We start from the raw sequence: 24,848 nt of genomic DNA, 5'->3' as shown, positions 1-24,848 counted from the left end.
GAAGAGGGGCGTCCAGGGGGCTGCGTGGCTGGCGTGAGGGGGCATGGGTCATGTAGAGGGGCGTCCAGGAGGCTGCGTGGCTGGCGTGAGGAGGCATGGGTCATGTAGAGGGGCGTCCAGGGGGCTGCGTGGCTGGCGTGAGGGGGCATGGGTCATGTAGAGGGGCGTCCAGAGGGCTGCGTGGCTGGCGTGAGGGGGCATGGGTCATGTAGAGGGGCGTCCAGGGGGCTGCGTGGTTGGCGTGAGGGGGCATGGGTCATGTAGAGGGGCGTCCAGGGGGCTGCGTGGCTGGTGTGAGGGGGCATGGGTCATGTAGAGGGGCGTCCAGGGGGCTGCGTGGTTGGTGTGAGGGCGCATGGGTCATGTAGAGGGGCGTCCAGGGGGCTGCGTGGTTGGTGTGAGGGCGCATGGGTCATGTAGAGGGGCGTCCAGGGGGCTGCGTGGCTGGCGTGAGGGGGCATGGGGCATGTAGGGGGGTGTCCAGGGGGCTGCGTGGCTGGCGTGAGGGGGCATGGGGCATGTAGAGGGGCGTCCAGGGGGCTGCGTGGCTGGCGTGAGGGGGCATGGGGCATGTAGAGGGGCGTCCAGGGGGCTGCGTGGCTGGCGTGAGGGGGCATGGGTCATGTAGCGGGGCGTCCAGGGGCCTGCGTGGCTGGCGTGAGGGGGCATGGGTCATGTTCATTGTCTTCCACAGGAAAAGGGGTGATGGTGCATACACAGGGCTGCTTCTTGGGTGTGCTTGCACAGTGAAGGGGGTTATGCAGGTATGTTGCTGCATGTTGTTGGCGGTTGCACAGGGAATTTGCTGATGTTGCCTGCACAGGACTGCTTGCAGTGTGTTTTGCATAGTCATGATGGCGCTGCATGTTGGGGATTGCACTGGGAAAGAGGTCATGTTGCAAAAGGTTAGTCTAAAAAAGGGGGTGATGTATGGTATTTATCTTACAGTTAGATTGTGCTGATGATACATGCATAGGGCTGCACTTAGGGGGGCTTTCACAAGGAAGGTGGTGGTACATATAAATGTCTGTGTGTAGGGGGGAGGATTGTGTGATGACTCAGCATCTGGCCGTTTGTGTAGTGTGAACTGTTCTTGATTAGGCCAGTCTACAAATATTGTTCCTTTGGTAAATCAAGATAAGTTAGCCATTGTTTCATGTCACAGGACCGGAGTCCTAATTTGTGTGTAACTTTGTAGATTGTCTGACACGTGGATTTCCTCAATCCCTCTCCCTACATAATTCAGAATAAAATTATGAAAACTGTGGTATAAAAAGGAATTTGCTTCTGTTACTATCATACATTCTACAGGGCTTCAGCCTAGGATCCATGGATCCAGCTGGAAGATCATACAACAGTGAACAGTAAGTACACCTGGGTTAAACATATCTCACACAAGTGTAGTTGGGGATTTGTGTATCTCCTATCCCAGGGCTCCTTTCAGCAGGCCAGTGAATCTGTTCCACTTAAGGCCCCGTCACACTAAGCAATGCAGCAGCGATCCCGACAACGATACGACCTGTCAGGGATCGTTGCTGCATCGCTAATACATCGCTGGTGAGCTGTCAAACAGGTAGGCTCACCAGCGATCAGGGGAATCTTTCCACGATGCCCTGCTCCGGTTACCAGCCTGCTGCTGAAGCAGGAGCAGGCTCGTAACCATGGTAAACAGCGGGTTACTAAGTGCGCGCGTGCCCCTAGTAACCCGATGTTTACCATGGATACCACTCTGCTACGGTGCGCGGGAGGTTACCGTTCACCTTAGCAGAGTCGTATCCATGATAAACATCGGGTTACTAGGGGCACGCGCACTTAGTTACTAAGTTACTTAGTTACTAAGTGCGCGCGTGCCCCTAGTAACCCGATGTTTACCATGGATACCAGCCTGATCGTTGGTCCCGCTGGTCACACACAGCGATGTGTGCTGGCCAGCGGGAGGCCAACGACCAAAAAATGGTCCAGGACACCTTGCAGCGATCAGCGACCTCACAGCAGGGGCCTGATCACTGCAAAGTGTCACACATAGCGACATCGCTTGTGAGGTCGCTGTTGCGTCACCAAAACCGTGACACAGCAGCGATCTCGCTATGTGAGACGGGGGCTTTACTTCCGCAGCCCTTTGTAAGCAATGAATGAGTGGAGCTGTAGCGTTTCCAGTAGGGTTCTCCACTTCACGGAGGCTTACTCCCCCATGGTCACACTGCTTTGCAGTCTTGCCACGCTCCCTCTTCTTGCGGATTTTTTCCTTCTCTGCCTGCCAATCAGTTTACTTTTTTCTCTCAGCTAAAGTTTATACCGCGAGTGCTCCCACCCCAATTTTGGGGGAAAGTGTGTCTTTCAATCCAAAATATACTTTAATTTTTCAGCCACCTCTTGTGTTCTGAATGCTCCACGAGGTATTTCGGTTTTCCTTCCTGATGCACTCCGTCAGTGCAGATCGCATAGAAGATCCAAAGAGCAGACACCCTCCAGTTACTCTTCTGGTTCTCCCTGGACTTCCACATTTTCCAGGTTGACATCTGTCTATTGCTCTTCATCGTTCAAGCTGCAGGCTGTTCAGGCTTCTGACTAAGTTGGACTCTGATCTAGACTCTGACCGGGCCATCCAAGCTTCAGGATATGGTGAACAGTCTGATCTTAGTAGTCAACCAGACACTTAAGGTCAAGGAAGATGAAGTGCTTCCCACAGAGCCTTTGGTATCTTTCAAAAGGCAAATCATACCCCTCGGTTGTTTTCTTACCACAATGAGTTTGAAACTATTTTATCCAGGGAATGGGACCATCTGGAAAGGCATTTTCAAAGTAGGCGAATAGAAATCCTATTTCCCTACCTCCTAAAGGTCTAGGCCAGGGGTGGGCAACCTCTTTCCTGCCGTGGGCCATTTTATTATCATTCAGGGGCCTCACAAACTTATCACCTGTACACTTCCCCTACTATATTAAGTCAAACAATTAACTCCCCCCCCCCCCTCCCCCTACTTTGGTGGCTGGAGCTGCTTCTCTTTGGTTTGGCTGTGATGTTGGGTATTATTGATCTTGTTGTTTTGCACAACTGCTTTTCCAGGTTTGACAGCCTGGAGCGCAGTCACAGACAGCCCTGGGCTAGCCTACCTATGGATGTAAACAATTCTATTTATGTGTTGTAGTAACATGGTGGTTCAACAACACAAAAATATTGTTGTTGCGGCACTATTACTGCATTGTCCTTATTCCAGCCCAGGTTTTCTTATCTGGCTGCCCTCCGTAAACCTTCCTCTGAGAATCAATGCTTGGCTCCATCCATTGAATGACCAGTGACACCAGTGTGTTTGGGAGGCAGGGGACGCTCTCTGTACTTTTGCTGTGACAAGCTATTGCAGATACACAGCTGCAAGGACATGAAGTCAACCTAAACAAGTATAGATGACCTAAAGATTTAATGTAGATATTATTCTTTGCCAGATCTACCTATTTTTTTATTTTTCTTTAAATTCACTATAGGTACAATTGAAATGGCTGAAAACAGCTCTGGTTTGCAGTTGGGACAAGCTGTTGATTGTAAAGAAGTGGATGTAGACAACAAGAAGGTATTTTTTTTTTTTTTGCTTTGGGGGTGTTTTGCACCATCCCTTTTTTTTTTTTTTTTTTTGTTTTTTACACATCACTTTTCTTCTAGGAAGCAGTAATGACTGATAATCAGGTCAAGGTCTCTATTTCACCTGATGGAGTGGGTACCGAAGGAACTGACGTAGAAAATATTTCTAAGGAGACAGACAAAATCAAGGTATCATTTTATATTTTTAAAAAATTATTTTGTTCCTTATGTTAAAGGTAATCTGTCATATGACTCATGCTGCTCAAAACAGTCAGCATGAATTGCATTCTAGCTTGACGATTGTATCCAGGTTTACTTTTTCTTTGCAGTGTTTCAAAGCTTCACAGAAAATATACCATATTTTTTTGATTATAAGACACTTTTTTGTTTGAAAAATGGGGGTGCATTTTATAATCCAGATATAGCTTAGCGGGTGGTGTATCTGGGTCACAGGAGGCATGGTTTCTGCTGAAGGAAGTGAGCGAGTGCAACGTTGGGCAGTGCTGCAGGTAGGAGGGGGGGGTGTCGGGCGCACGAGGTTGGTGCCATTGATTTTCAGGCAGTCAAAGGAATGGTGTTAAGGAAAATGTCTGCAGAGGCAGTGCTCTCACAGATTGAGTTATCTGCTCTCTGCTGCCATTTTCATTAAGCCCGTCACTTCCACTGGTGGGCGATTAATGTCGCACGCCTCATGCCGGCGACATGCCCCATGCTTGAGCCTGCAGCGTTGTGCCCCCGCTAACTTCCTTCAGCAGGGACCCTGCCTCCTGTGACGTCGCTCCATTGCGCCCCCCTCTCTCCTTGGTAAGCTACATTGACTATAAAATGGACATTGAGATTATAAGACAGTCCCCAAAAATATATATTTTATTTAAATTTGGGGTTCATTTTATAATCTGGTGCAGCTTAAAACCCTCAAAAATAGAATTATTCTTACCGTTAATTCAGTTTCTAGGAACCTTCCATGACAGCATATGGAGGTTGTCTCCACACCCTAATGGGGACAGGAAGCACAAAGAGGTTAAAAGCCCCTCAACAAAACAAAGCACTGGCAGTGTGCAGAGCTGTGGAGTTGGAGTCTGTATAAAACTGGACCGACTGACTCCTAGAATATATAATGAATTGGATAAATTTGTTTAATATAGAAAGAACATATCTATATTCAATCATAATTAAAAGCCTGATGTTCACATTGTACTATTGGCCATGACTAATTAGCCGTACTTTACTAGGTGTTTCGAGAGTCTTCAGAAATCCAAGTGATACAGACCTTTGAATCCTTAGATGCTGTAGCACAAGCTATTACTGATTTTGAAGAGAGCACAACATCAAATTTCATTGTTTTAGAAAAACAAAAAAACTTTGGAGATGAAGGTATGTGTTTTAAACTAAAATTACATAATTTATTAAATGAATTGTGTTAGTATGATGTTTGACGTTCATTTATGCACATTGCATATTTTTATTTTATGTAAACATAGTAAAGTTACTTAATTTTTAGGTTGTGTGGGTGGAAACACCTTTGCTATTTTCTTTTTATTTTTTTTTTTCCCTTTCTTTCAAAAACCATAACTTATTTATTTTTATTTTTCCATCAATATAGCCAAATGAGGGCTTGCAGGACGAGTTGTAGTTTTGAATGACATCATTTATTTAACCATATAGTGTACAGAAAAACGTTAAATTTCCAAGTACGGTTAAATTGCCCAAAAAAGTCAATTTCACAACTTTTTTTTTTATTATAAAAATCTGTCTACAATCTTCACTATATGGTAAAACTGATGTGACTGTATGATGCCTCAGGTCGGTACGTGTTCGTAGATACCAAACGTTTACTTTATGTAAGTGGTGGTAAAAATACCAAAGTTTTTAACACAATCACAACCAAGGATGTATATATACGTCCTTGGCCATGTCCCGCCCCCTCACGCTCTCAGATGGCATCATCACCCACATCTCAGCTGATCTGATCAGCTAACATGTGTAGCTAACAGCACCGATCTGATCAGCGATCGGATTTGTGCTGTTAATCCTTTGGATCGTGTTGGCAATCACTGTCGGGGATCGCACCGTTCCCCATAGGCTGTTACCTCGACCAACTGGGGTCCTGTGATCTCCCCGGATGCTGTCTGCAATAGCTTCCTGCCAGCAAAGTCTGAGTGACGTTGCCGCCAGAAAAGGATCATTTCTCTTGTGTACAGACGTGCAGTAGCTAATCTGAACATAAGAGAAGCGATCGTAGTCTGCAACGCTGAGGTCCCCTAGGGGCCAGTGTAACAAAGAAAAAATCAAATTTTTTTACAGATATGAAAAAAAATAATAATTTCAAATGCCCCCCTTTTGCCCCATTGAAAATAAATATTAAATACACATTTTGGTCAGAAATGCCCGATCTATCAAAGTATAAAATCAATTCATCAGATCTGTAAACTGCGGAGCGGAAAAAAAAACGCCTAAACTTCCAGGGTTTTTTTTTGGTCACTTCAACATTGCAATACAATGCAATAATGGGCGATCAAAACATCGGATGTACTCAAAAATGGTATCGTTAGAAGCGTCAGCTCAAGCCGCAAAAAATAAGCAATCACCCTCATCCTGAAAAATGAGAACGCTACGGGTCACCGAAATTGGCGCAAAAGTGTAATTATTTTTCTTTAAAAACTTCATTTTTTTTCCACCACTTACATAACAGTAAAAGCAGGGGCGTGACGGGACCCGGATGTACAGGGGCCCGCCCAGCGCCCGCCGATCCCAGCTCCTGTTTAATTTTTTTTTCCCAGCCAAGACATTTTCCAAGTTTGCGTTCCGACACTCCGTATTTTTGAGGATGCGTTTTCACTGCAAAGCGGATCCTCAGAAAGAATGAACAATTATTTTTGCGCTTTTGAGGATGTGTTTTCCATTGCCCACATTGTAGTATGGGCTCAAAAAAAGCACATCCTGAATAGCGCACTGGTGTGAATGGTGATGTGTTTTTTTTTTTGTTTTTTTTTTTTTAGAAAAGCACATCTGTTTTGCGGATCCTCAAAAAAACGCAGCGCAAATGCAGCATGTGAATGTAGCCTTCGATTGCGCTGTCCTTGTTTGACGTCTTGATCTAAGGGGTTAAGAGGTGTGGGTTTATCTCCTATGCACCCACAACTGTTAGCTACACATATCAGCTGATCAGATCAGCCAGTATGTGCAGGGAATGATGTGAGCCAGCATAAAAGGGAGGGAGGCAACCTAGTATGTACCCAGTACGTCACAGGTCGTAGAGGTGTTAACAGAATATCTCCTTGGGTGTTTCATGTGTTTTGTGACTAGTTCCCATTGTTTCTTTTATTGTTACTACTGATCAGACTTGTGGAGGTTCAGGTTCTGGTGGCTCAGCTTGACTTCTTACGCACCTTTCGCATCAGCGTTTTGAGCCTTTTACGGCAGATCTGGCAGCTTTGTCGCATAATGGGTCACTTGTGGCAAGCCCCATTCATTCCCTATAGGACTTGCGGTTTTGCCGGGTCCGGCACTTGCAGCAATTAAAAACGCTGCTAGCGTTTTTGTTTTTAACTTGCCGCAAGTGCCGGATTTGCCGTATCTGGCAAAACTGCAATTGCCGCACCCGACCACAAGTCCCATAGGGAATGAATGGGGCTTGCCGCAAGTGACCTGTAATGCGGCAAGGCTGCCAGATCTGCTGCAAAAGGCTCAAAACGCTGATGTGAAATCAGCCTTACAAAGTTCTGTTCTGCAACCAAATTTGACCTGAACCTCATTGAAAGTCACTGATTGGGTCGTTCGGCTCTTTGCCCACACAAAGCCTGCCATAAGCGAAACACGGGGGGAGGGAGGGCAAGGCTTTGTAATTTTTTTATTTTTTTTTGGTACACACTACATCCGATCACTCTTATTTTACCCTCAAAGCAGCAGATCAAACACTGCAATTGGCTCGCACTGAGTGTACCCGCAGCAAGCGATGCCCACTCCTGTGATTTGCATACTTAAAGCACCGGAACTCTGAACACAGTACCAAACACAGACTTCCCCAAACTTTTCTAACACCAAACTATAAAAGTCCAGTTCACTCATCCCTAATTGTTCCCATTTCAAATTTCTCACTTTTTCAGATTAACTTGGTGCCAGTAGGCACGTGTATCCTTTTGAGAAGTAGCTGTTTTTTTCTTTTTTTTCTTTAAGTATATTTCTCAGTGTCAGCCTTGTAGATGGCAGAGCGTGGTTACTTGTCTCCCAATGACTGATTTTCCAGTAAGTTCACAAACTTATCCATATAAATGTTTTAAAACTTGTATTGTTTTAGCTTTTAGACCTTCTTCTAAAATCTCAATACATTGGCACGGTCCACGAGTTAAAAATGTGTCTCTACTTGAATATACCGGAGTACCTTTTGGCATTGCTGGAAGAAAAGTGTTATGCTGCCATCTTGGAAAGGATTTGGCTCTTCCACAAAAAAAGCGATATGTCCAGGCGACACATCAAAAACAGGTACAATTAAATTTGTATTATAAAGTAGTTCAACTTATTATATTGGCTCTTTACTAATCCTGATGATATACTGGTTAAAATTTCAGAGTGCACCTAGTTAGCAATATCCTAAATCTATCTGTTATATAGATATTATTGCACATTGTGCATCATAGGTGTGCGGGTTTCATAACACGGTCATGGAAATAAGACATTACAAATCTTGTCCTATAACTCCAGTACAAGTACCTGCCTTGTTACATAAATACTGTATCAATCCAAACTTCCTTTATAGTTATTGCCTCAGAACTAAACTTAGTATGTAAAAGCTGTATCTTAACCAAGCGCAATAACTAAATATCCTACCACAACAAAATTCTGAAAACATACAGAAGTCAGCTCCCCACTTCCATGAGTGCACGCATCATGCTGTGAGGCATGTTCCAGATGCAAATAGATATGTCTTTCCGCAACAAAACATCAGATTTTTTAAATCCTTTTTTGCTTGATGGATTGTGACTGAATTGTTGTAATTCAGCTCATGGCTTAAAGTTTTTTAGATTTTAATGGATCTACAATGCTGGATTTATCGTTATTTACAGCCCAATATTGTTCCCAAAATAAGTCTAATAGACAGATTACCAAGGTTCAGTTCTCAGAATAGGGAACAAAGTTCATTACCTAATTTCCTTCACAGAAGTTACCCTGATACAAAAAAAAATGGTGTACCCAAAAATGAGGTTAGGCCATAATTACGCTAGCATAAGCATTCACAGCTCATGAATATAGTGTTAGATCCATGGTCTGTGCAAATATGCAGCACCAAGGTGTGTGTTCTCATTTTATTATATATATTTTAGTATAATATATACAAATTTTTTTGACTTTCGATATAGATGTCTTCATTAGATTTTATATTTATGTACTAAAATAGATTATGTAATAAAAATGTAAATATAGTGTTACAATTTTATAGATGTATGTCTTTTTTAATGACTAAAAATGTTTAAAACACTACACACATATATTTGCCAGTCAACTTCCTATGAACGAGAAGAACCCTGACAGTCTGTCCAAAATCACTGAGAACTATGCATTGTCACGTGGTGGCTGTGTTTGTACCACAGTTGTGTGCGCTCCTGTACTGTGCAGATGCATATGACTAGGCCTGGATGAATGGACACAACACTCACCAGACCTTACCCAGATGCAGTTTCTTTTTTGGAGTTATCAAAGATTAGAGGTTGTCCAGTACCATAACTTTTTTTTTTTTGTTCAGAAATCTTGCTATTATGTGCCTCTCCATTATTTTATTTTAGCAATATTATCTTTTGATCATGCTCTAACAATACATCCTCATTGCTGATAAATCTCTGATGGGGTTAATTGACATCTTCCTCCCCTGACTTTCTGCTTCTATTACTACAATTTCCATCATGCATTGCACTGGCCTGTGAGGCAACTTACTCAAAACTCCACCGAAACCACTCCTTCCCGTATCTTCATCCTGCTGCATCTTAGTCCTGCTTCACATGTCTATGTATCCAGTACGTGTGGTGTCCATTTTCACAAGTTCTGGAGACACGTTCACACGCATACGAATTAAAATCAATGAGGATCTTCATAGCTGTATATTTTTACAGACCATGTCCCTGTTAACCATGCACGTGTCCATGTGATCCACACGGAGACAAGTCAGTTTTTTTTGCAACTAGCACAGATGACACACCGCACACAAATGTGATCCGTGTGACATCTGTCTGACACATAACGTAACAAATACATGATAAAGAAATGAATGGTTTGTGTAAAAGATGTGCAGAGATAGATAAATGATGATGTATAGAGATGTTCTGCTGTAGGAGGCCATCTGACATCCTATGGGCCTAATTTTGCTTAATTCTGTATAGAGTATCACATGCACAGCTACCCACGCTTATAGTCACACCAGTCCTACTCCGTGGATTATGGTACAGTGGCATAATCTATGGTAGCTAGACCCCTCTAGTCTTCATTTCAGGTGAATTAACAGCTTGGCGTTACCTTTATTTTTCATGTGTAAGCAGTGGTGCGGCCATTTTTCCAAAGTCTCCCAGGAGCAGTTTTTTACACATGACAAAGCCAGGCTTCATGTTCCTCAAACTAGTATGAGCAACCTGTGTGGCCTAAATATATTTGCGTCGCTGCCGGGTCCGTGGAGTCTTCTCGCGTCGCTGCCGGGTCCGTGGAGTCTTCTCGCGTCGCTGCCGGGTCCGTGGAGTCTTCTCGCGTCGCTGCCGGGTCCGTGGAGTCTTCTCGCGTCACTGCCGGGTCCGTGGAGTCTTCTCGCGTCACTGCCGGGTCTGTGGAGTCTTCTCGCGTCGCTGCCGGGTCCGTGGAGTCTTCTCGCGTCGCTGCCGGGTCCGTGGAGTCTTCTCGCGTCGCTGCCGGGTCCGTGGAGTCTTCTCGCGTCGCTGCCGGGTCCGTGGAGTCTTCTCGCGTCGCTGCCGGGTCCGTGGAGTCTTCTCGCGTCGCTGCCGGGTCCGTGGAGTCTTCTCGCGTCGCTGCCGGGTCCGTGGAGTCTTCTCGCGTCGCTGCCGGGTCCAGGTGGCAGAACCTTCCCAGATGACCATTTAAAGGGAACCTGTCAGGTCGTTTTTTACTCCCTAACCTATCACTACCTGTCCCTGCACCTTCCTTTTTCACAGCCAATATAGGGCAGTTTTAGGTCAGACGAAGATGGTTAGGGATGTGCTAGGAAGGTGCAGGGGACAGGTAGTGATAGGTTAGGGGGTAAAAACGACCTGACAGGTTCCTGTTAATAACCTTAGTGATGGCAGCTGAGGCTGTAAGAGCAGGGATGTCTGCACATGGTGTTCATACTCCATACTAAATAAATCAAGATGTTTTGATAGTTTCATTTTTTGCCAAATTTACATACTAGCAAGATGTCTATCATTCCACCACTTTTCTTCTTGGGTCTCATTCACAGTGATCTTTTTTGATCCGTTTTGTTTTGTTTTTTTTCCTCCTTGGAAAACTGCACCAAAAACGGATCAGTCACTGCGTCTGCCAGCAAAGTGAATGTGATTTTCAATTTGCCGTGCAGACGTCAGCGTTGTTGACTGCTGTATTAGTGGCGCAGAAAGTGCATCCACAAAATGAGCGTCAATTACTGCTCCATTTTTCTGCTGCGCTTTCTTCATTATACATAAAAAAAAAAAAAAAAAAAAAAAAAAAAAACAACAACACAGATTGGTATTCACACAGTCCCTTTGATGTTTTTTTTTTTTTTATTTTATTTTATTTTTTTTACTGCACTTTCCACGCGACAAACGTTCAGTGGACCTGGCCATGTGACTGTCAGGTGACCTGTTACTGTGCAAAACCTGGAAACAACTCATCGCTGGACACCGGACATTGGGGAAGGTAATAAAGTGTCTGCCTGTGTCCTCCCTGCCCTTTATGGATTAGTACTGCATTTTTGCTTTGAAAAAGCAAAAGTGCAGCATTAATAAAATGGAGCAAAAAAGCAACACAGACGCATGATGCATTTGATGCTTTTTTTCCAAAAATGATCTGTTTTTTGATGCAGAAACTGCACCAAAAACGGAGCACAAACGCTCTGTTTGAACTAATTCAAGGTTGCGTTTTGTATTTAACTACAACTCTCTAAAATGAACATTGTTAATATCACATTGTTAATATCACAAAATTAAAAAAAAAAATGGTACCAGGTGTCATCTTGTCTTGATTATTTTTTTTTTATTCTTATTTTTTCTTTCTCAAATTAGCTGTGAAACATGACAACTCCTTAATGTGATTCGTCTCTACAGATTTTGATATAAAGATGTTTTGGGCTCCTCTTAGTCTTTCGACTTACAAGACAAACTTTCCATTCAACTTCCTGCTTTGACATTGTAGAGCAAGAGCGAACCTGTCCACCCGCAATACTATGGCTACAACATACTTTAGAACAAATGACGTTTTAATCAACGCTTCATCTGTGGGCTTAGTCTCCTATATCAATGGCACACATTTGTAGAATGATTGAACTCTTGCTAGCCGGGTTGTTTTTTTAATTGAAAAAAACAATAAAACATGATGATCATCAGATTGTGCCGGAATAATGTTAATACATACATACACCACAGCAAAAATATGGAATCAGGGCAAAATGCTCCAGATCATAAACTCAATTTAGATAATCAGACTCCAAATTAAAACTACACCTTTATAAACAGATAACAGAATTATTAATGTATACTGACCACATAGTACACTTCAAAGTTCATAAATACTACACACCATGTCCAGAATAATACATGCCGACCCCTCATATACTCAGTACATTTGATATATAACATTAAACCTTTATAAATGATAAACAAGACACACAATCTGAACTTGCATCGTAGTTAAGTCTTCTTTGTCTCTGGTTCCGGATGGCAATATGTCTGACGTCCATGTTATGACCTGGTGTGCGGTGGGCAAGCTGTTCAATTACAGTGGAAACACCATTCACTCAGTCAAATCTGCTTGTCCTACATCTTCCTGCCCTCTTCCTACAAAGTTTCTTTGAGATGACCACACTACAATCAGCACAGTACATCAGATTGCACTACAATCAATTATGGATCCACTTAATATGAAGATGATATATAAAAAGGTAATGACATTTATAAGCATACTATTACTGTTTGTTATTTAAAGGTAAGCTGTCATCATGATTTCTAATGCTATTTACAGACCTGCAGGTTTGATGTGCAGTCAAATTGCGTTACAAGTCATGTGTTACCCATAATGCATCTACACATTAGCCTATTTACATCTATTACATACTGAAAATGTACTGCTCTAGATAAACATCCTATATGGGTACTTCCGTGTACGGTTTTAAAATTTATGCTTTTAGTTTATGTAACATTTATCATGGTTTTTCCAAAAATTATGAATTCACCCCCCCCCCTTTCCTCCTCCCTGAAGAATGCCTTACCTCCTAGTGGCCACCAACAATAACAAAAGGTCATGTATTCCCCCAATGTCACATGAGAGAATTTGGATATTTTGTCTTTGAAAATATTTTGGTTTTAATCTTTGTAAAATTTCCATGCTCTTCCTGCAGACTGGTGATCATGGTTACATAAAATGTAGAAAGCTAATCCAGGCCACTAAAAAAATGGATTGTCCTGCCAAAATATATGTATATCATATCATAAGATATCCGGATTTTCAGGTATGTAACAAAGTTGATGTGTAACCTCCTCCCAATAAACAAATTTTACATTGTGTTTTAATTAATTCCTTGCACCACATTTATAATTTGACATATTTGTGGCTGAGTGTGTCTTGTTTTCTCAAAGCTTTATTTTTTATAGTTACAATTTTGAGCCACATTTTAGTCCATTTATCTTTTTTTTTTTAATGCTGAGCACTGCTTGATGCCTCAACTATTAGTTTCTAATATGTGAATGTTCCTTTTAACTTTTTTATAAAATGGCTTAGTTTCACAAAATAGTCAAGAGAAAGGAAACTACATCTATGTATTTTTCTTTTTTTTTTTGTTTTTTTAGATCACAAGAAACACAGCTTGGCACAAAAGAATGGCATCTAAAAAAATGAATCAAGAGATTACAAAAGACAACAAAGTTTTACACTGTTATGTTGTTCAGTTTCCAAAACTGTCAGAGCATAGAAACCACCCTATAGCTGGAGAGGTAATGGATTGTGTTTCAAAACATGTTGACAATTGGAGGTTAGATCACCGATTCAACCCACCTTTATCAAAAAATGTCCATATTGTCTTTAAAAACTTTTTATATCATAATATGGATTATTATTCATAACTATCTAATGGGTGGTTCCCTTTCACCAATTTGGTCGCCATTTACTATAGTACCTGTGTTAAACAATATCTACAGTGCTAGAGCGGATGAGCTGTGTGATTGGCTGCCGTGTTCTTCATGTAATTCTACATCTGTCATTCTTTCTACATTGCACATAATTATCCTTTTAGATTTATTTGGCTTCCAAATAAAGTATATTAAATGGACATACTTATAATGTGCCAACACAAGTGGCCCTCATAAGTCTACCTCTTGCTAAAAAATTCATATCACTTAATGGATCACTTTATTGTGCTTTAATAAAGCAAACTGGACATTTTAAGTCGCTTCACGTGCCTACCTCAACCGCCACAGTGTGACTGTGTATAATATACATGTATATATGTGTCTCTATCTCTATCCTGACTGCGCATGCATGACGCTCAGTCTGGCTCCAGACAGAAGCAGGCATGGACCCTTTACAGGTAAGAGGAGTGTATGGCACTGGAGATCGCGGTATGCGTAGACACAACGCATACTGCGATCTCTGGCGCCATACTGACATACTTACCTGACCGGGAGGAGCGTTGCCACGGTGCCTCTCTTCTGGCCGGAGACCGGGGGCAGGAGTGAGGTGTTGGATTGGTGCATGCGCATAGCGCTATCCAGCACCATTTTACTGAAGACACATTTGCAGTGTTCAGCAAAATGGCGCCGGACAGCGCTGTGCTCCGGTGCCGCACTCCTCCCCCGGCCTGCGGCAGAACAGGACGCTGCAGCGCTGGAGCACAGGGAAGAAAGGTGAATATAAGTGTGTTTTTTTTTTTTTTTTTTGTGTACAGCGTGAAAGGGATGAGGGGGCCACACATACCGGGATTGGGGTGTGAGGGGGGCCACGCATACCGGGATTGGGGGATGAGGGGTGCCACGCATACCGGGATAGGATGGTGGAGACAGGAGGGGGGCAGCACATACCAGCATGGGAGACCATATACCAATAAAAATGCTCGCCACCCGGGCGTAGAAGGGTTCAATTGTTAGTACTGTATATATTATATTATTGTGGCGGTTGAGGTAGGCACGTGAAGCGACTTAAAATGTCCAGTTTGCTTTATTAAAGCACCATAAAGTGATCCCCAAACAATAAAAAATAAAAAGGGTTTCTTTGCAGTAAGACAGGATACACAGTCCTAACAATGGCATTTCAAGGTTAAAGCAGCACACAAAAAAACATGGAGCATGACACCGCGGAATTCTTACCTCTACAAATACAGATAATGAATTTCACTTGGAGTTTGTCCACCATATCACACCCCAGGCTGTGGATTTGTGAGTAGTCAGACCCAACCATCTCTGACTGCTCAGTAACCTATCTGACACTTTCTAGCTAGCTTAAATCAGATGATAACCATCTGATCCATATCTTCCATCTGTATGTAAGTTAATATGAGATTTTGTTGTGTTTACTTTAATTCTGGATTCGATATAAAGTTTGTTTTTTATATGACTGATAAAAAAAATGTTGTAATTATTTTTTAGGTAGCTAATATCCGTGAAAAAATCGACCCAAGAGTTGTGGACAAAATTTTGGAGCTTTACCAGAGTGGTATTCGTAAAAAAAGAGATATCAAAAAACTCGTGGAGCATTTTGTCGTTCAAGAGCTCTTCACAGGGCTTGATCTTCCACAATCCTCAAGACGAAGATATTATCCCACGTTGAAGGACATCACAAATATAATGGGTCGAACTTCTAAAGGGACCACTACCTCTGTGTTTGACCAAAGCAAGGTATTGGATTTGGTTTCTAAGTGGCAACAAGAAGATAATAGAGCCAGCATTTATTGTCGTCCTCATTCTGTAAAGGGGGAAGACCAAGATGAGCAAAAATTTCTTTTGTGCTATCAAAGACACTGGCAAAAAAGACTCCTTTCAACCTATGGTAATAGTATTACACTGCTTGATGCCACTTACAGGACAACAAGATATGCACTACCTTTATATTTTCTTTGTGTACGCACAAATGTGTGCTATACTGTGGTAGCTGCTTTTGTGGTTCAACAGGAACGGACTGAATATATCATAGAAGCTTTGAAAATGATTAAGGACTGGAATCCAACTTGGAACCCATCTTGTTTCATGCTTGACTTTTGCTTAGAAGAAATAAATGCCATCGCACAAGTATTTGCAGGTAATTTTAAGATAAAAAAAACTTTATAAAAGGTTATCTTTTAACATCCCAAGCATTTGTCACTAACATTATTTACACAAGACCTTACACTTATCACTCTAATCCCTACATTTTTATATAAATATTTTTTTTTGCTTCCCGTAGTATTTGGATTGAGAAGAGTGTTACAGTCCTTGAAAGATGCGTGTGGATGCACTCACTTTTCAGCAACATCCATCACTAATGGAACAGGAGGCAGGGCTGCAGTTACTTTATGTAGTTTATTGTATCTGAGGACATCCAGGATCCATGTTGATAGAAGCTGCGGGAGAGGCCAGTACTGTGCCATCTTTTGTTTTTATAGCTTCTAACTGTGAAACATTACTTCTTCAGGGACCAGACATACAAGTCAGTGACATCAGCACTAGTCCACAGGTTCTATCACCACCCTCAAACAAACTATTATCACAGGATGTTTCTAGTGTCACTGATTGCTTTTATCTACGCTCCTTTTGACTTCATTTGAGGGTGGTGACAGAAGCAGATTGTTGGTGCTGTTCTCACCTCTGACACCTTCCTTCACCCAAGATGCAGGACTAGAGATGGGCGAGCCTTTGGAAGCTCGATGTCACATGTTGTCTGCTCCGCAGTCCACGTGAATTGCTCCACGCGTGACACTCTAATTCGGTTCGTCGAACTTGCACTATTCGATGAACAGTTCGCCGAGCTTCTGAATCCCATTGAAAACAAAAGGAGGCAAAATCAAGGGTCTACAAAACACATTATAATGGGCACAAAAGCTGCCAAACACAGCTCAAATTTGGGACAGACACAAGGAAAAGTGCCATCTATTTTCCAGAGTTAAAATTTTCATCATTATGCATGCATGGAAAAGGCCTGGCCCAGTATTTCAAGCTTCAGATGTAGGCATGGTGCTCAGCCCTGCTAAATACAGGAAACAGACAAGGAAACCCCCAAAACGAGTCTCCACATTTCAAAAAATTAGGGCCAGGTACCACCAAAATGGCATCAAGTGGCCCACAATAAAATTTGGAGAATGGCAATATCAATGCAGCATACTGAAAAGTAAATTGTCTACTCAGAGCAGTCCACTACTGGGGTGGAAAAGTCCTTGGAGATCTATGACTTCATCTTGATGAAAGTTAGGTGGTCTACACTTTCAGGGGACAGTCGGATGTGCTTATCCGTCAGGATGTCGCCAGCAGCGCTGAAGACATGTTCTGAAAAAATGCTTGCTGCCGGACATGACAAAACCTCCAAGGCATGACTGGCAAGCTCAGGACATTCTTCCATTTTTTTGAAGCCCAAAATGCAAAAGGGTCCAACTTCTCCCTTCCTGCCAATGGCATGGATATTGAACTCTAGATACTCCTGCACCATCCTCTCCAATCGTTCACTACGTGTCAAAATTGTACTCATTTATACTGGTGGATAGGCTGGTTGAAAAAATTGGTGAAACGTTTCCAAGAAATTGCTGACACAAACATTAGCAGAAGCAATGTATGGTGACGACTCAACGTCCCCCCGGTTTGTTAGTGTAGATTTGTCATGCGTACGGTGTCCCTCAGTACTGTGTTGGGGAAAATCAGTCCTAAGATTGTATACAAGCAGCTTTTTTTTTTTTTTTTGGCTACTCCAGCATGCGTCCCTGTCCAGGGCAGGAAGTATCTGTCTAAACTTACTGTTGAACCGCGGATCCAACAGTGTCGCAAGCCATTATTTGTCGTTAATTCAAATCCTAACAATACGGGCATCATATTGCAGATAGTGCAGCAAGAAGGCGCTCATGTGTCTGTGTACATGAGGCTCAAGTCCTTGTGTTGCGGAGAGAGAACATTTCCACTTGCTTCCTCCGTTCTCTCCCGCCAACCTGGGACAACAGAAAGGGAAATCATTTCTTCCTTATCTCCTGACTGTTCTGTGCCCAACACCTCTTCATCCTCATCTTCCTCCATTTGTTCCTCAGCTCCTGCATCTTCACCACCAGTTTGTCTGGTACCATTAGCTCCTCTGTCGCTCTACTCCACCTTGACATGCCACCTGGCTGTGTGACTAGAGTCCGGACCTTTTGAGATCTTCATCCCCTTTCCACGTCCTCCTATTCTTGCTCCTCCTCTTCCTGTGGTACCACCACCTCATCCTGTAGATTTTTCCAAGTTTTCTCCAGCATGTAGATGAGTGGAACAGTGATGTTGATGACTGCATCGTCAGTGCTAACCATCTTGGTAGCCATTTCGAAACTGTGAAGGAGGGTGCAGAGGTCCTTGTTCTGTGCCCACTCTGGAACATTCATTTGCACCACATTCAGCTTGCTTTGAGTCACTATACGCATCTTTACTATGCCAGGGCTTGTCGCTGCTGCCACAGTCGCTGCAACATGTGCAGAGTGGAATTGCACTGTGTTGGCATATTGCATATGAAACGGTTAACCGGTTGTCCAAAAGACCTCTGTAGCGATGCTAGTAGATGAGCCGTGGGGTGAGAATGGCGGAAGTGAGCACACAGCGACCGTGCCTTGTGAAGCAGCTCATCCAGGCCGGCATAGTGGCGTAGGAATTGCTGGACAAGGTTGAGGATGTGAGCAAGGCATGAGTGTAGAGCCACCACCAGGTTTGCACACTGCCTTCCCTGGCTCCAGGTTTAGCAAAGACATCCATTGGTCAAACTCGGCTTGCATAGCTGTCTACAACTCTTCAGCTGTGTGACTTGCATCTCCAAGGCATTTTAATTTAAACACTGCCTAATGGCGGAGAGCCCTGGCAGTGCAGTACAGAGTTGGGGGGAAGGGGGGAGTTGAACTGTTACAACATTAAGGAAGAAGTCGAGGGTGCAGCTGGAGGCCCTAGAGGAGTTGGATGAGGCAGAAGCATTGGATGAAGAGGTGCAGGCAGAAGTTTGTCCCAAGTCTTGAAATCCACAAGACTTGGAGTAGCCCCATCCCCCGCCTGGCCTCGCAGCCACCAGAGTCACCCAGTGGCCAGTGAGGGAGATGTAACGCCCCTGGCCATATTTGCTCGTCCAGGTGTCAGTAGTGATATGCACCCTGTCAGTGTTTCTCAAGGTACAAGTAATGTCTGCGACATGCTAATGTATCGCAGGCACAGCTTTCTTTGAAAAGTAGTGGCGATTGGGAAACTGATAATAGGTGTCTGCAACGGCCATCAGCTTGCAGCAACCATCTATATCCACCAGCATTTCCGTGGCCAACAAATGGGAGATGGTCAACTTCAAACGGGATGTGTTGAATAAAATAATCTTTTCAATGACCACACCTGCGGGACTGAGGGCTGGCTGCTGTACTGACAGAGGGTGGATTAGGATGTACCCGACAAACTGCTGCACTGTGAAGGAGGTGCAGGCTGAGATGTTCTGGTGGGTTTACAAACAAGTGGTGTGCTCGGTGTCTGTAATCAGTCCAGAGAAACAGTTGTGGCTGAGGATGCAGCGCTTGTCGGGCTTGCAGCCCTCAGTCTCTGTGGGAACATGCTACTGACTCGCCCCCTGGGCCTTGGGGCACTCGGATCCGGGCAATAGGGGGAACGATGGGAGTAGTAGTGGCAACCCGGTTCCGTGGCTCAGGGTGGTCAGGCCAATGGTAGTCTGCTACGTTCTGCTGATAATGTCCGACTACGCCACCCGTGGATTTGCGGTCATTAGGAACCGCCGCTGCAGGGCAGACCGCTGGGGCTGATGATATATGCAGCTGGGATGGTGTGACTCCCCACGGGAAGAGTGCGGCCCCAGGGCAGTATAATGGATGGTGGGAGCAATGGTAGTGAGAGTCCCGGTGCCGATAGTGCTGGAGGAGCAAGGAGCACACAGACAACAAGTTGCAGTCCAGGGTCTTTACTAAAATAGGTAAACTGACCCATAAACAGTCCCAGCTAGGAGGGGACCTGGATGTCTGAGAGCAACGGGGAAATTGGCCCTGGTCAGGGTGAGGTTGTAGGCCTACCGTGCTTTCTGCGCTCCTTCTGGCTATCTCCTCGTTATAGGGTAACAGCCCACGCTTCCGAGCTTTCCGTGTATTCTCGCCTGTATGGCCTGCGACGTGGGTTCCTTTCTGCTCCCAGCCTTGTACGGCTTTACTGGTCCCTTCGGTTGTGGCAGGGCCTCCAGGCTTCTTAGGCCAAGGAATATACAGTCCCTTGCGGACTGGTTCTCTGCTGGAGGATGTAGAATCCTCCCAGCCTCAGACACCAAAGTCTGGTAAAGTCAGTCTCTTATCTGCCAAGACAGGCTTGCTTCGCCTCTTGTCTCTGGCTTGTGGCTCTCCTCCTGCCACACTTCCTCTTAGGTGCAGTGCAACTGTCTGTCCCTGCTCTGCTCTGGGACAAGTCTCAGTGCTGAGACAGGCCATCAAGTTCTCCCTAACCCTGCCCCCAGTACCAGCTTTTATAGGGGCAGCCAGCTCTCCCTACTGGCCTGAGACAGGAGGCATTGCATGCTAATGTTCCCCTGACTAGAGAACCTCCCCCTTGCTCTCAGACACAGCTTTAATTACACTTGTGGCATCCAGGCCAGGGTGACACACTACCTAACCTCCTTTTCAGCAGCAGAAGGGAAGGAAGGGAGACACAGATCCATTACTAGTGGGTAGGCGGAGCCCCACAGGATAGTTCACCTCAGATTAGAAAAAAGTGATGACCGGCCCCTTCAGCTTAGGCTCCTCCTACTCCCATGTCCTTCAGTCTAAAATTTGAGGTCGCAGAGGATAGTCGCTGCCTTGGCAGCTCCTCAGAAAAAAAATTTCTTTTATCATTTCCGGAGACCTGGACCCCCCGTGGTCTAGAGGTCTCAGGGGGTCTCGGCGCTGCTGGGACCCCTGACCCTCCCCTGGCAGATCTGCGTACCCCCTAAGGAGGTCCCCGCAGAAGCCTGCCGGCCCCGGGGGATACAGGGCTCTCCCTGGCGGAGACGCACACCGCTTCTGTGGGGTCCCTGCACGCTCCGCCGTGGGGGGGAGCAAAGGGCCACGGCGCCACATATCCCTGGGGGTCCCTGTGGCGCTCAGCTGGGTAAGTGCTCTCAAGGTCTGAGTGCTTCAGCGGCTGCGGCGGCAGCCACTGTTACAAGTGGTGACTGCTGTTTTGTCCTTGCAGGAAGGATATCACCGCTGCATACGGCGTTTGTGTAACTCTCTGCTAGCAGGGGAGCAGGGACGGAGGAGCCGCGGACTCCGTTAGTATGCGGCGTGGGGCGTGGCTTCGCGCCTCTCTGCTGCCTGTCATCTTAGTCTCAGGCAGGAAGCGTGCGCTGGAGCTGACCCAGCCCCTTCTTCTTCCGGGTCCTTCTGAAGGCGTCCATACTTCGTGCAGCGCCTCCTGCTCCCTGCTCTCTACACCACCAGACACCGGGAAGAGCAGTCACCGCGGCCAGCTGGTGAGTCACTTCTGCCTTTTAAGGCAGAAGATTCCTTTTTCTCACTATTGCAGCGCAGAGCACCTTACTGCTGGCCTGTTAAGGCAGACAGGGTGTGCTATATCCGGCGCTGCTACCTCTGCTGAGGAGGCTCTGGGACTCGCACATCTCTGTCCTTTTAAGTCAAAGGTGTATTGCGTGGTCAGCAGCGCTAACCCCTTCTGAACGGGGTCTGGCCTCATCAGGGCAGTTAACCCTTTCTGGATGTGCATGCTTCTGGGATCAGAGGGTGAATCACCCTAGTCTGTTAGGTTAACTTTTGCTCTGCAGGCAGCTGGGGTAGCTCTTCTCCCTCTAAGGAGGAGCTTTAACCCTTCAGTGCTTGGTGATTTTCTGTGTAGGAACAGGCTGTGGTAGCGGAATCACACATCCTCGGTTACTGTACCCATTGTAAGGGGTTATTACCGCCTTATCTGCGACGCTCGCAACTGTGTGGGGGCATGTCGTATCAGGGACTAGGGGGCGCGGACCTCTCCCCCGGTCCGCTTCAGGATCGGTCACGCGTATCTGATGCGCCGGGGTCTTCGACGGCATCAGGTTCGACACTGGTCGTGGGTCTCAGTGATGTTAAAGTGGAGGCGCTCACACGCTCCATTGACAGTCTATCTGACCTCCTGGGTCATTGGGTATCAGCTAAGTCCCAACCGACGTCACGAGGCAAGAAGCGCCACAGGCCTGTGGTGGCGCTGTCTCCTCCGCGCAGTGTCGGAGGCTTCGGAATCACCGACAAACTCTGCTGGTGAGATCTCAGATTCTGATGAAGAGGATCGGCAGGGTCGCTCTGCTTCTCTTTCGGGCCGCGTGGACTCTTTTATTGGGGCTATGCGGGAGGCGTTACAGCTGTCTGAAGAGGTGACGAGGCTCCCTGGCAAGTCGGCCCGGCTGTATCAGGAGTCGCGTCGGGCTCGTTCGACGCTGCCGGCGCACGATGAACTTAACGAGGCGGTGGAGAAGGAACTCCTGTGTCCGGATAAACGCTTCCAGGAGATGCGGTTTTTTGATGCCCCGTATCCCTGCTCCACGGAGACTATCGCTAATTGGGTTCCCTCTCCTGAAGTGGACGTACCATTGTCTCAGCTGAGCAAATCTTCTTTGCTTCCTGTTTAAAGGGAAGGCGAGTCTACAGGAACCTTTGGACAGAAGGACAGAGTTAGCGGCGAAGTCCATCTACGAGGCCGCGGGTCATGGATTCCGAGCGGCCTTGGGGGCCATGTGGGCTGGTGAGGCTTCTCTGCGGTGGTTGGATCAGCTGCGGACGGCGTGGCAAGATGGGACTCCGCTGTCTGAGGTGGAAAGGCTCTTCCAGCTGTTGGAAGAGGCGGCCCGATATGGCAGGGACGCAGTGCGGGATACTACTTCGGTTCTGTCCAGGGCTCAATCCTCGGCCATCACAGTCAGGAGAGCACTGTGGCTTAAACAGTGGACTGGAGACGCAGTATCCAAACAAGGTTTGTGGAGTCTGACGTACAAGGGCGGTCAGCTTTTTGGTTCGGACCTCACGGAGCTGATGGCCAAGGACAAGGATACGGCTTTGCCGCAGCGGAAAGCAGCGGCTTCTACATCTGGCAAGTCAAGTGCCGGTAGTGGTTGTCGGTACTTTCGGCCCAGGGGACGGTTCGGTCAGCCCTCTTGGAGATCGGGTCGTCCCTCGTCTTCCAGAAAGACAACCCAGAAATACAGTACACCCTGGAAACATTTCCGTCAGGACAAACGGGAGGTTGACAAAAAGCACGCTAAGGCGGACTGACGCCAGGAACCCACTCGAGGGCTCTCGGGTGGGAGGTCATCTGCTACAATTTGGGTCGGTTTGGGCGTCCCACGTATCGGACACCTGGGTGACGCGGGTTATGTCGGCAGGCTATTTCATAGTTTCATTCTCGACCCCCGGACAGGTTTCGTCAGTCTCACATCCCGTCCAAGCCCAAGCTGACTGCTGCGGGAGGTCGACTCTCTTCTGCAGCAGGGTGTGGTGGTTCCGGTTCCGCCGGAGGACCGGGGAAGGGGGTTTTACTCCAACCTTTTTGTGGTCCCCAAAAAGGAGGACAAGTTTCGCCCCATTCTGGACCTCAAAGAATTGAATTTTCATGTTCGTACCCGGAAATTCCGTATGGAGTCTCTTCGCTCTGTCGTGGCGGCCCTGTCACAGTACTATTTCTTGGTGTCAATCGACATCCGCAACGCCTATTTGCATGTCCCTATCGGCAGGGCTCACCAGCGCTTCCTGCGTTTCGCCATAGGTCAGGCCCATTACCAGTTTGTGGCCCTACCATTCGGGTTGGCCTCGGCGCCCAGGGTTTTTATAAAGATTCTGGCGCCGCTCATGGCGCTCCATCGAAGGCAAGGAGTTACGATTCTCCCCTACCTGGACGACCTGTTAATTGTGTCGCCCACAGCGGAGGTGGCGGTGACAGCTCGCGATCTCTCCCTTCAGCACCTGGAGGACTTCGGGTGGCTGGTCAATTGGAAGAAGTCGTCATTGGAGTCGTCGCAGTCAATCCTGTTCTTGGGGATGCTTTTCGACACGGTATGGGCAGTGGTGTCCCTGCCTCCGGACAAACAAGCGAACCTTCGTCACAATGTCCAGGCTATGAGGTTGGCGATGGCAATGTCCCTTCGGAAGTGTATGCGCCTTCTGGGTCTGATGGTGGCGGCAATGGAAGCGGTACCGTTTGCACAATTTCATTCCTGGGGTCTCCAAAATCTTATTCTGACCCGTTGGGATCGATTGGCGGCTTCGCTGGATCGCTGTCGGTATCTCCCGCAGGGTGCGAGAGTCTCTTGGATGGTGGTTACGTCCGGAGGCTTTATCCCTGGGGAAATCCTTCCTCCTCCCACGGTGGTCGGTCATTACCACCGATGCCAGCCTGACTGGCTGGGGGGGGTTTGGAACGATCTCTGGGTTCAGGGGGTCTGGTCGTCAGAGGAGTCGTCTCTGCCTATCAACATCCTGGAGTTGAGAGCAATATTTCTCTGCCTCCGACATTGGACAGTCCCTTTGAGCGGTCTGCCGGTCCGGATTCAGACGGACAATGCGACAGCTGTCGCGTATATCAACCATCAGGGAGGGACGAGGAGTTCCAGACTCATGATGGAGGTCTCTCGGATCCTGGTATGGGCAGAGTCCAGGGTTCCAGCCATCTCCGCGATTCACATCCCAGGAGTGCTGAATATCACGGCGGACTTCCTCAGTCGCGAGCAGGTGGATCCCGGAGAATGGAGTCTTCATCCGGAAGTTTTTGCACTGCTGTGCTCCCGCTGGGGGACTCCCCAAGTGGACTTGATGGCATCCAGGCTGAACGCCAGGATTCCGACGTTCACGTCCAGGTACAGGGACCCGGAGGCTGTGGCGGTAGATACTCTAGTAGCCCCGTGGGACCATTTCGAGCTGATCTACATGTTT

At 46.2% G+C, this 24,848-nt stretch overlaps 1 protein-coding gene and 1 long non-coding RNA gene across 2 annotated transcripts in view; one reads left to right on the top strand and one right to left on the bottom strand.

Annotated features, from left to right (window-relative positions):
- Positions 1–4,179: 4,179 nt before the first annotated feature.
- The window catches only part of LOC141218908 (uncharacterized), a 30,820-nt gene continuing 10,151 nt past the window's right edge, over positions 4,180–24,848 (bottom strand). Inside the window, exon 3 of the long non-coding RNA XR_012287578.1 lies at positions 4,180–4,568. This is a non-coding gene — a long non-coding RNA (uncharacterized lncRNA). The remainder of the gene's footprint in view (positions 4,569–24,848) is intronic.
- The window catches only part of LOC141218906 (uncharacterized), a 28,213-nt gene continuing 11,284 nt past the window's right edge, over positions 7,920–24,848 (top strand). The window contains exons 1-5 of the mRNA XM_073665959.1: positions 7,920–8,056; positions 11,809–12,683; positions 13,140–13,250; positions 13,588–13,731; positions 15,379–16,027. Of these exons, the coding sequence (XP_073522060.1) occupies positions 12,648–12,683; positions 13,140–13,250; positions 13,588–13,731; positions 15,379–16,027 (940 nt within the window). The 5' untranslated portion in view covers positions 7,920–8,056; positions 11,809–12,647. The remainder of the gene's footprint in view (positions 8,057–11,808; positions 12,684–13,139; positions 13,251–13,587; positions 13,732–15,378; positions 16,028–24,848) is intronic.

The sequence above is a fragment of the Phyllobates terribilis genome, unplaced genomic scaffold (assembly GCF_046119375.1).
Source record: "Phyllobates terribilis strain yellow unplaced genomic scaffold, ASM4611937v1 Scaffold_251__1_contigs__length_2838608, whole genome shotgun sequence".
NCBI classification, from domain to species: Eukaryota; Metazoa; Chordata; class Amphibia; order Anura; family Dendrobatidae; genus Phyllobates; species Phyllobates terribilis.
Note: the sequence above shows the minus strand (reverse complement) of the source record. Positions and strands in the feature narration are given on the sequence as shown.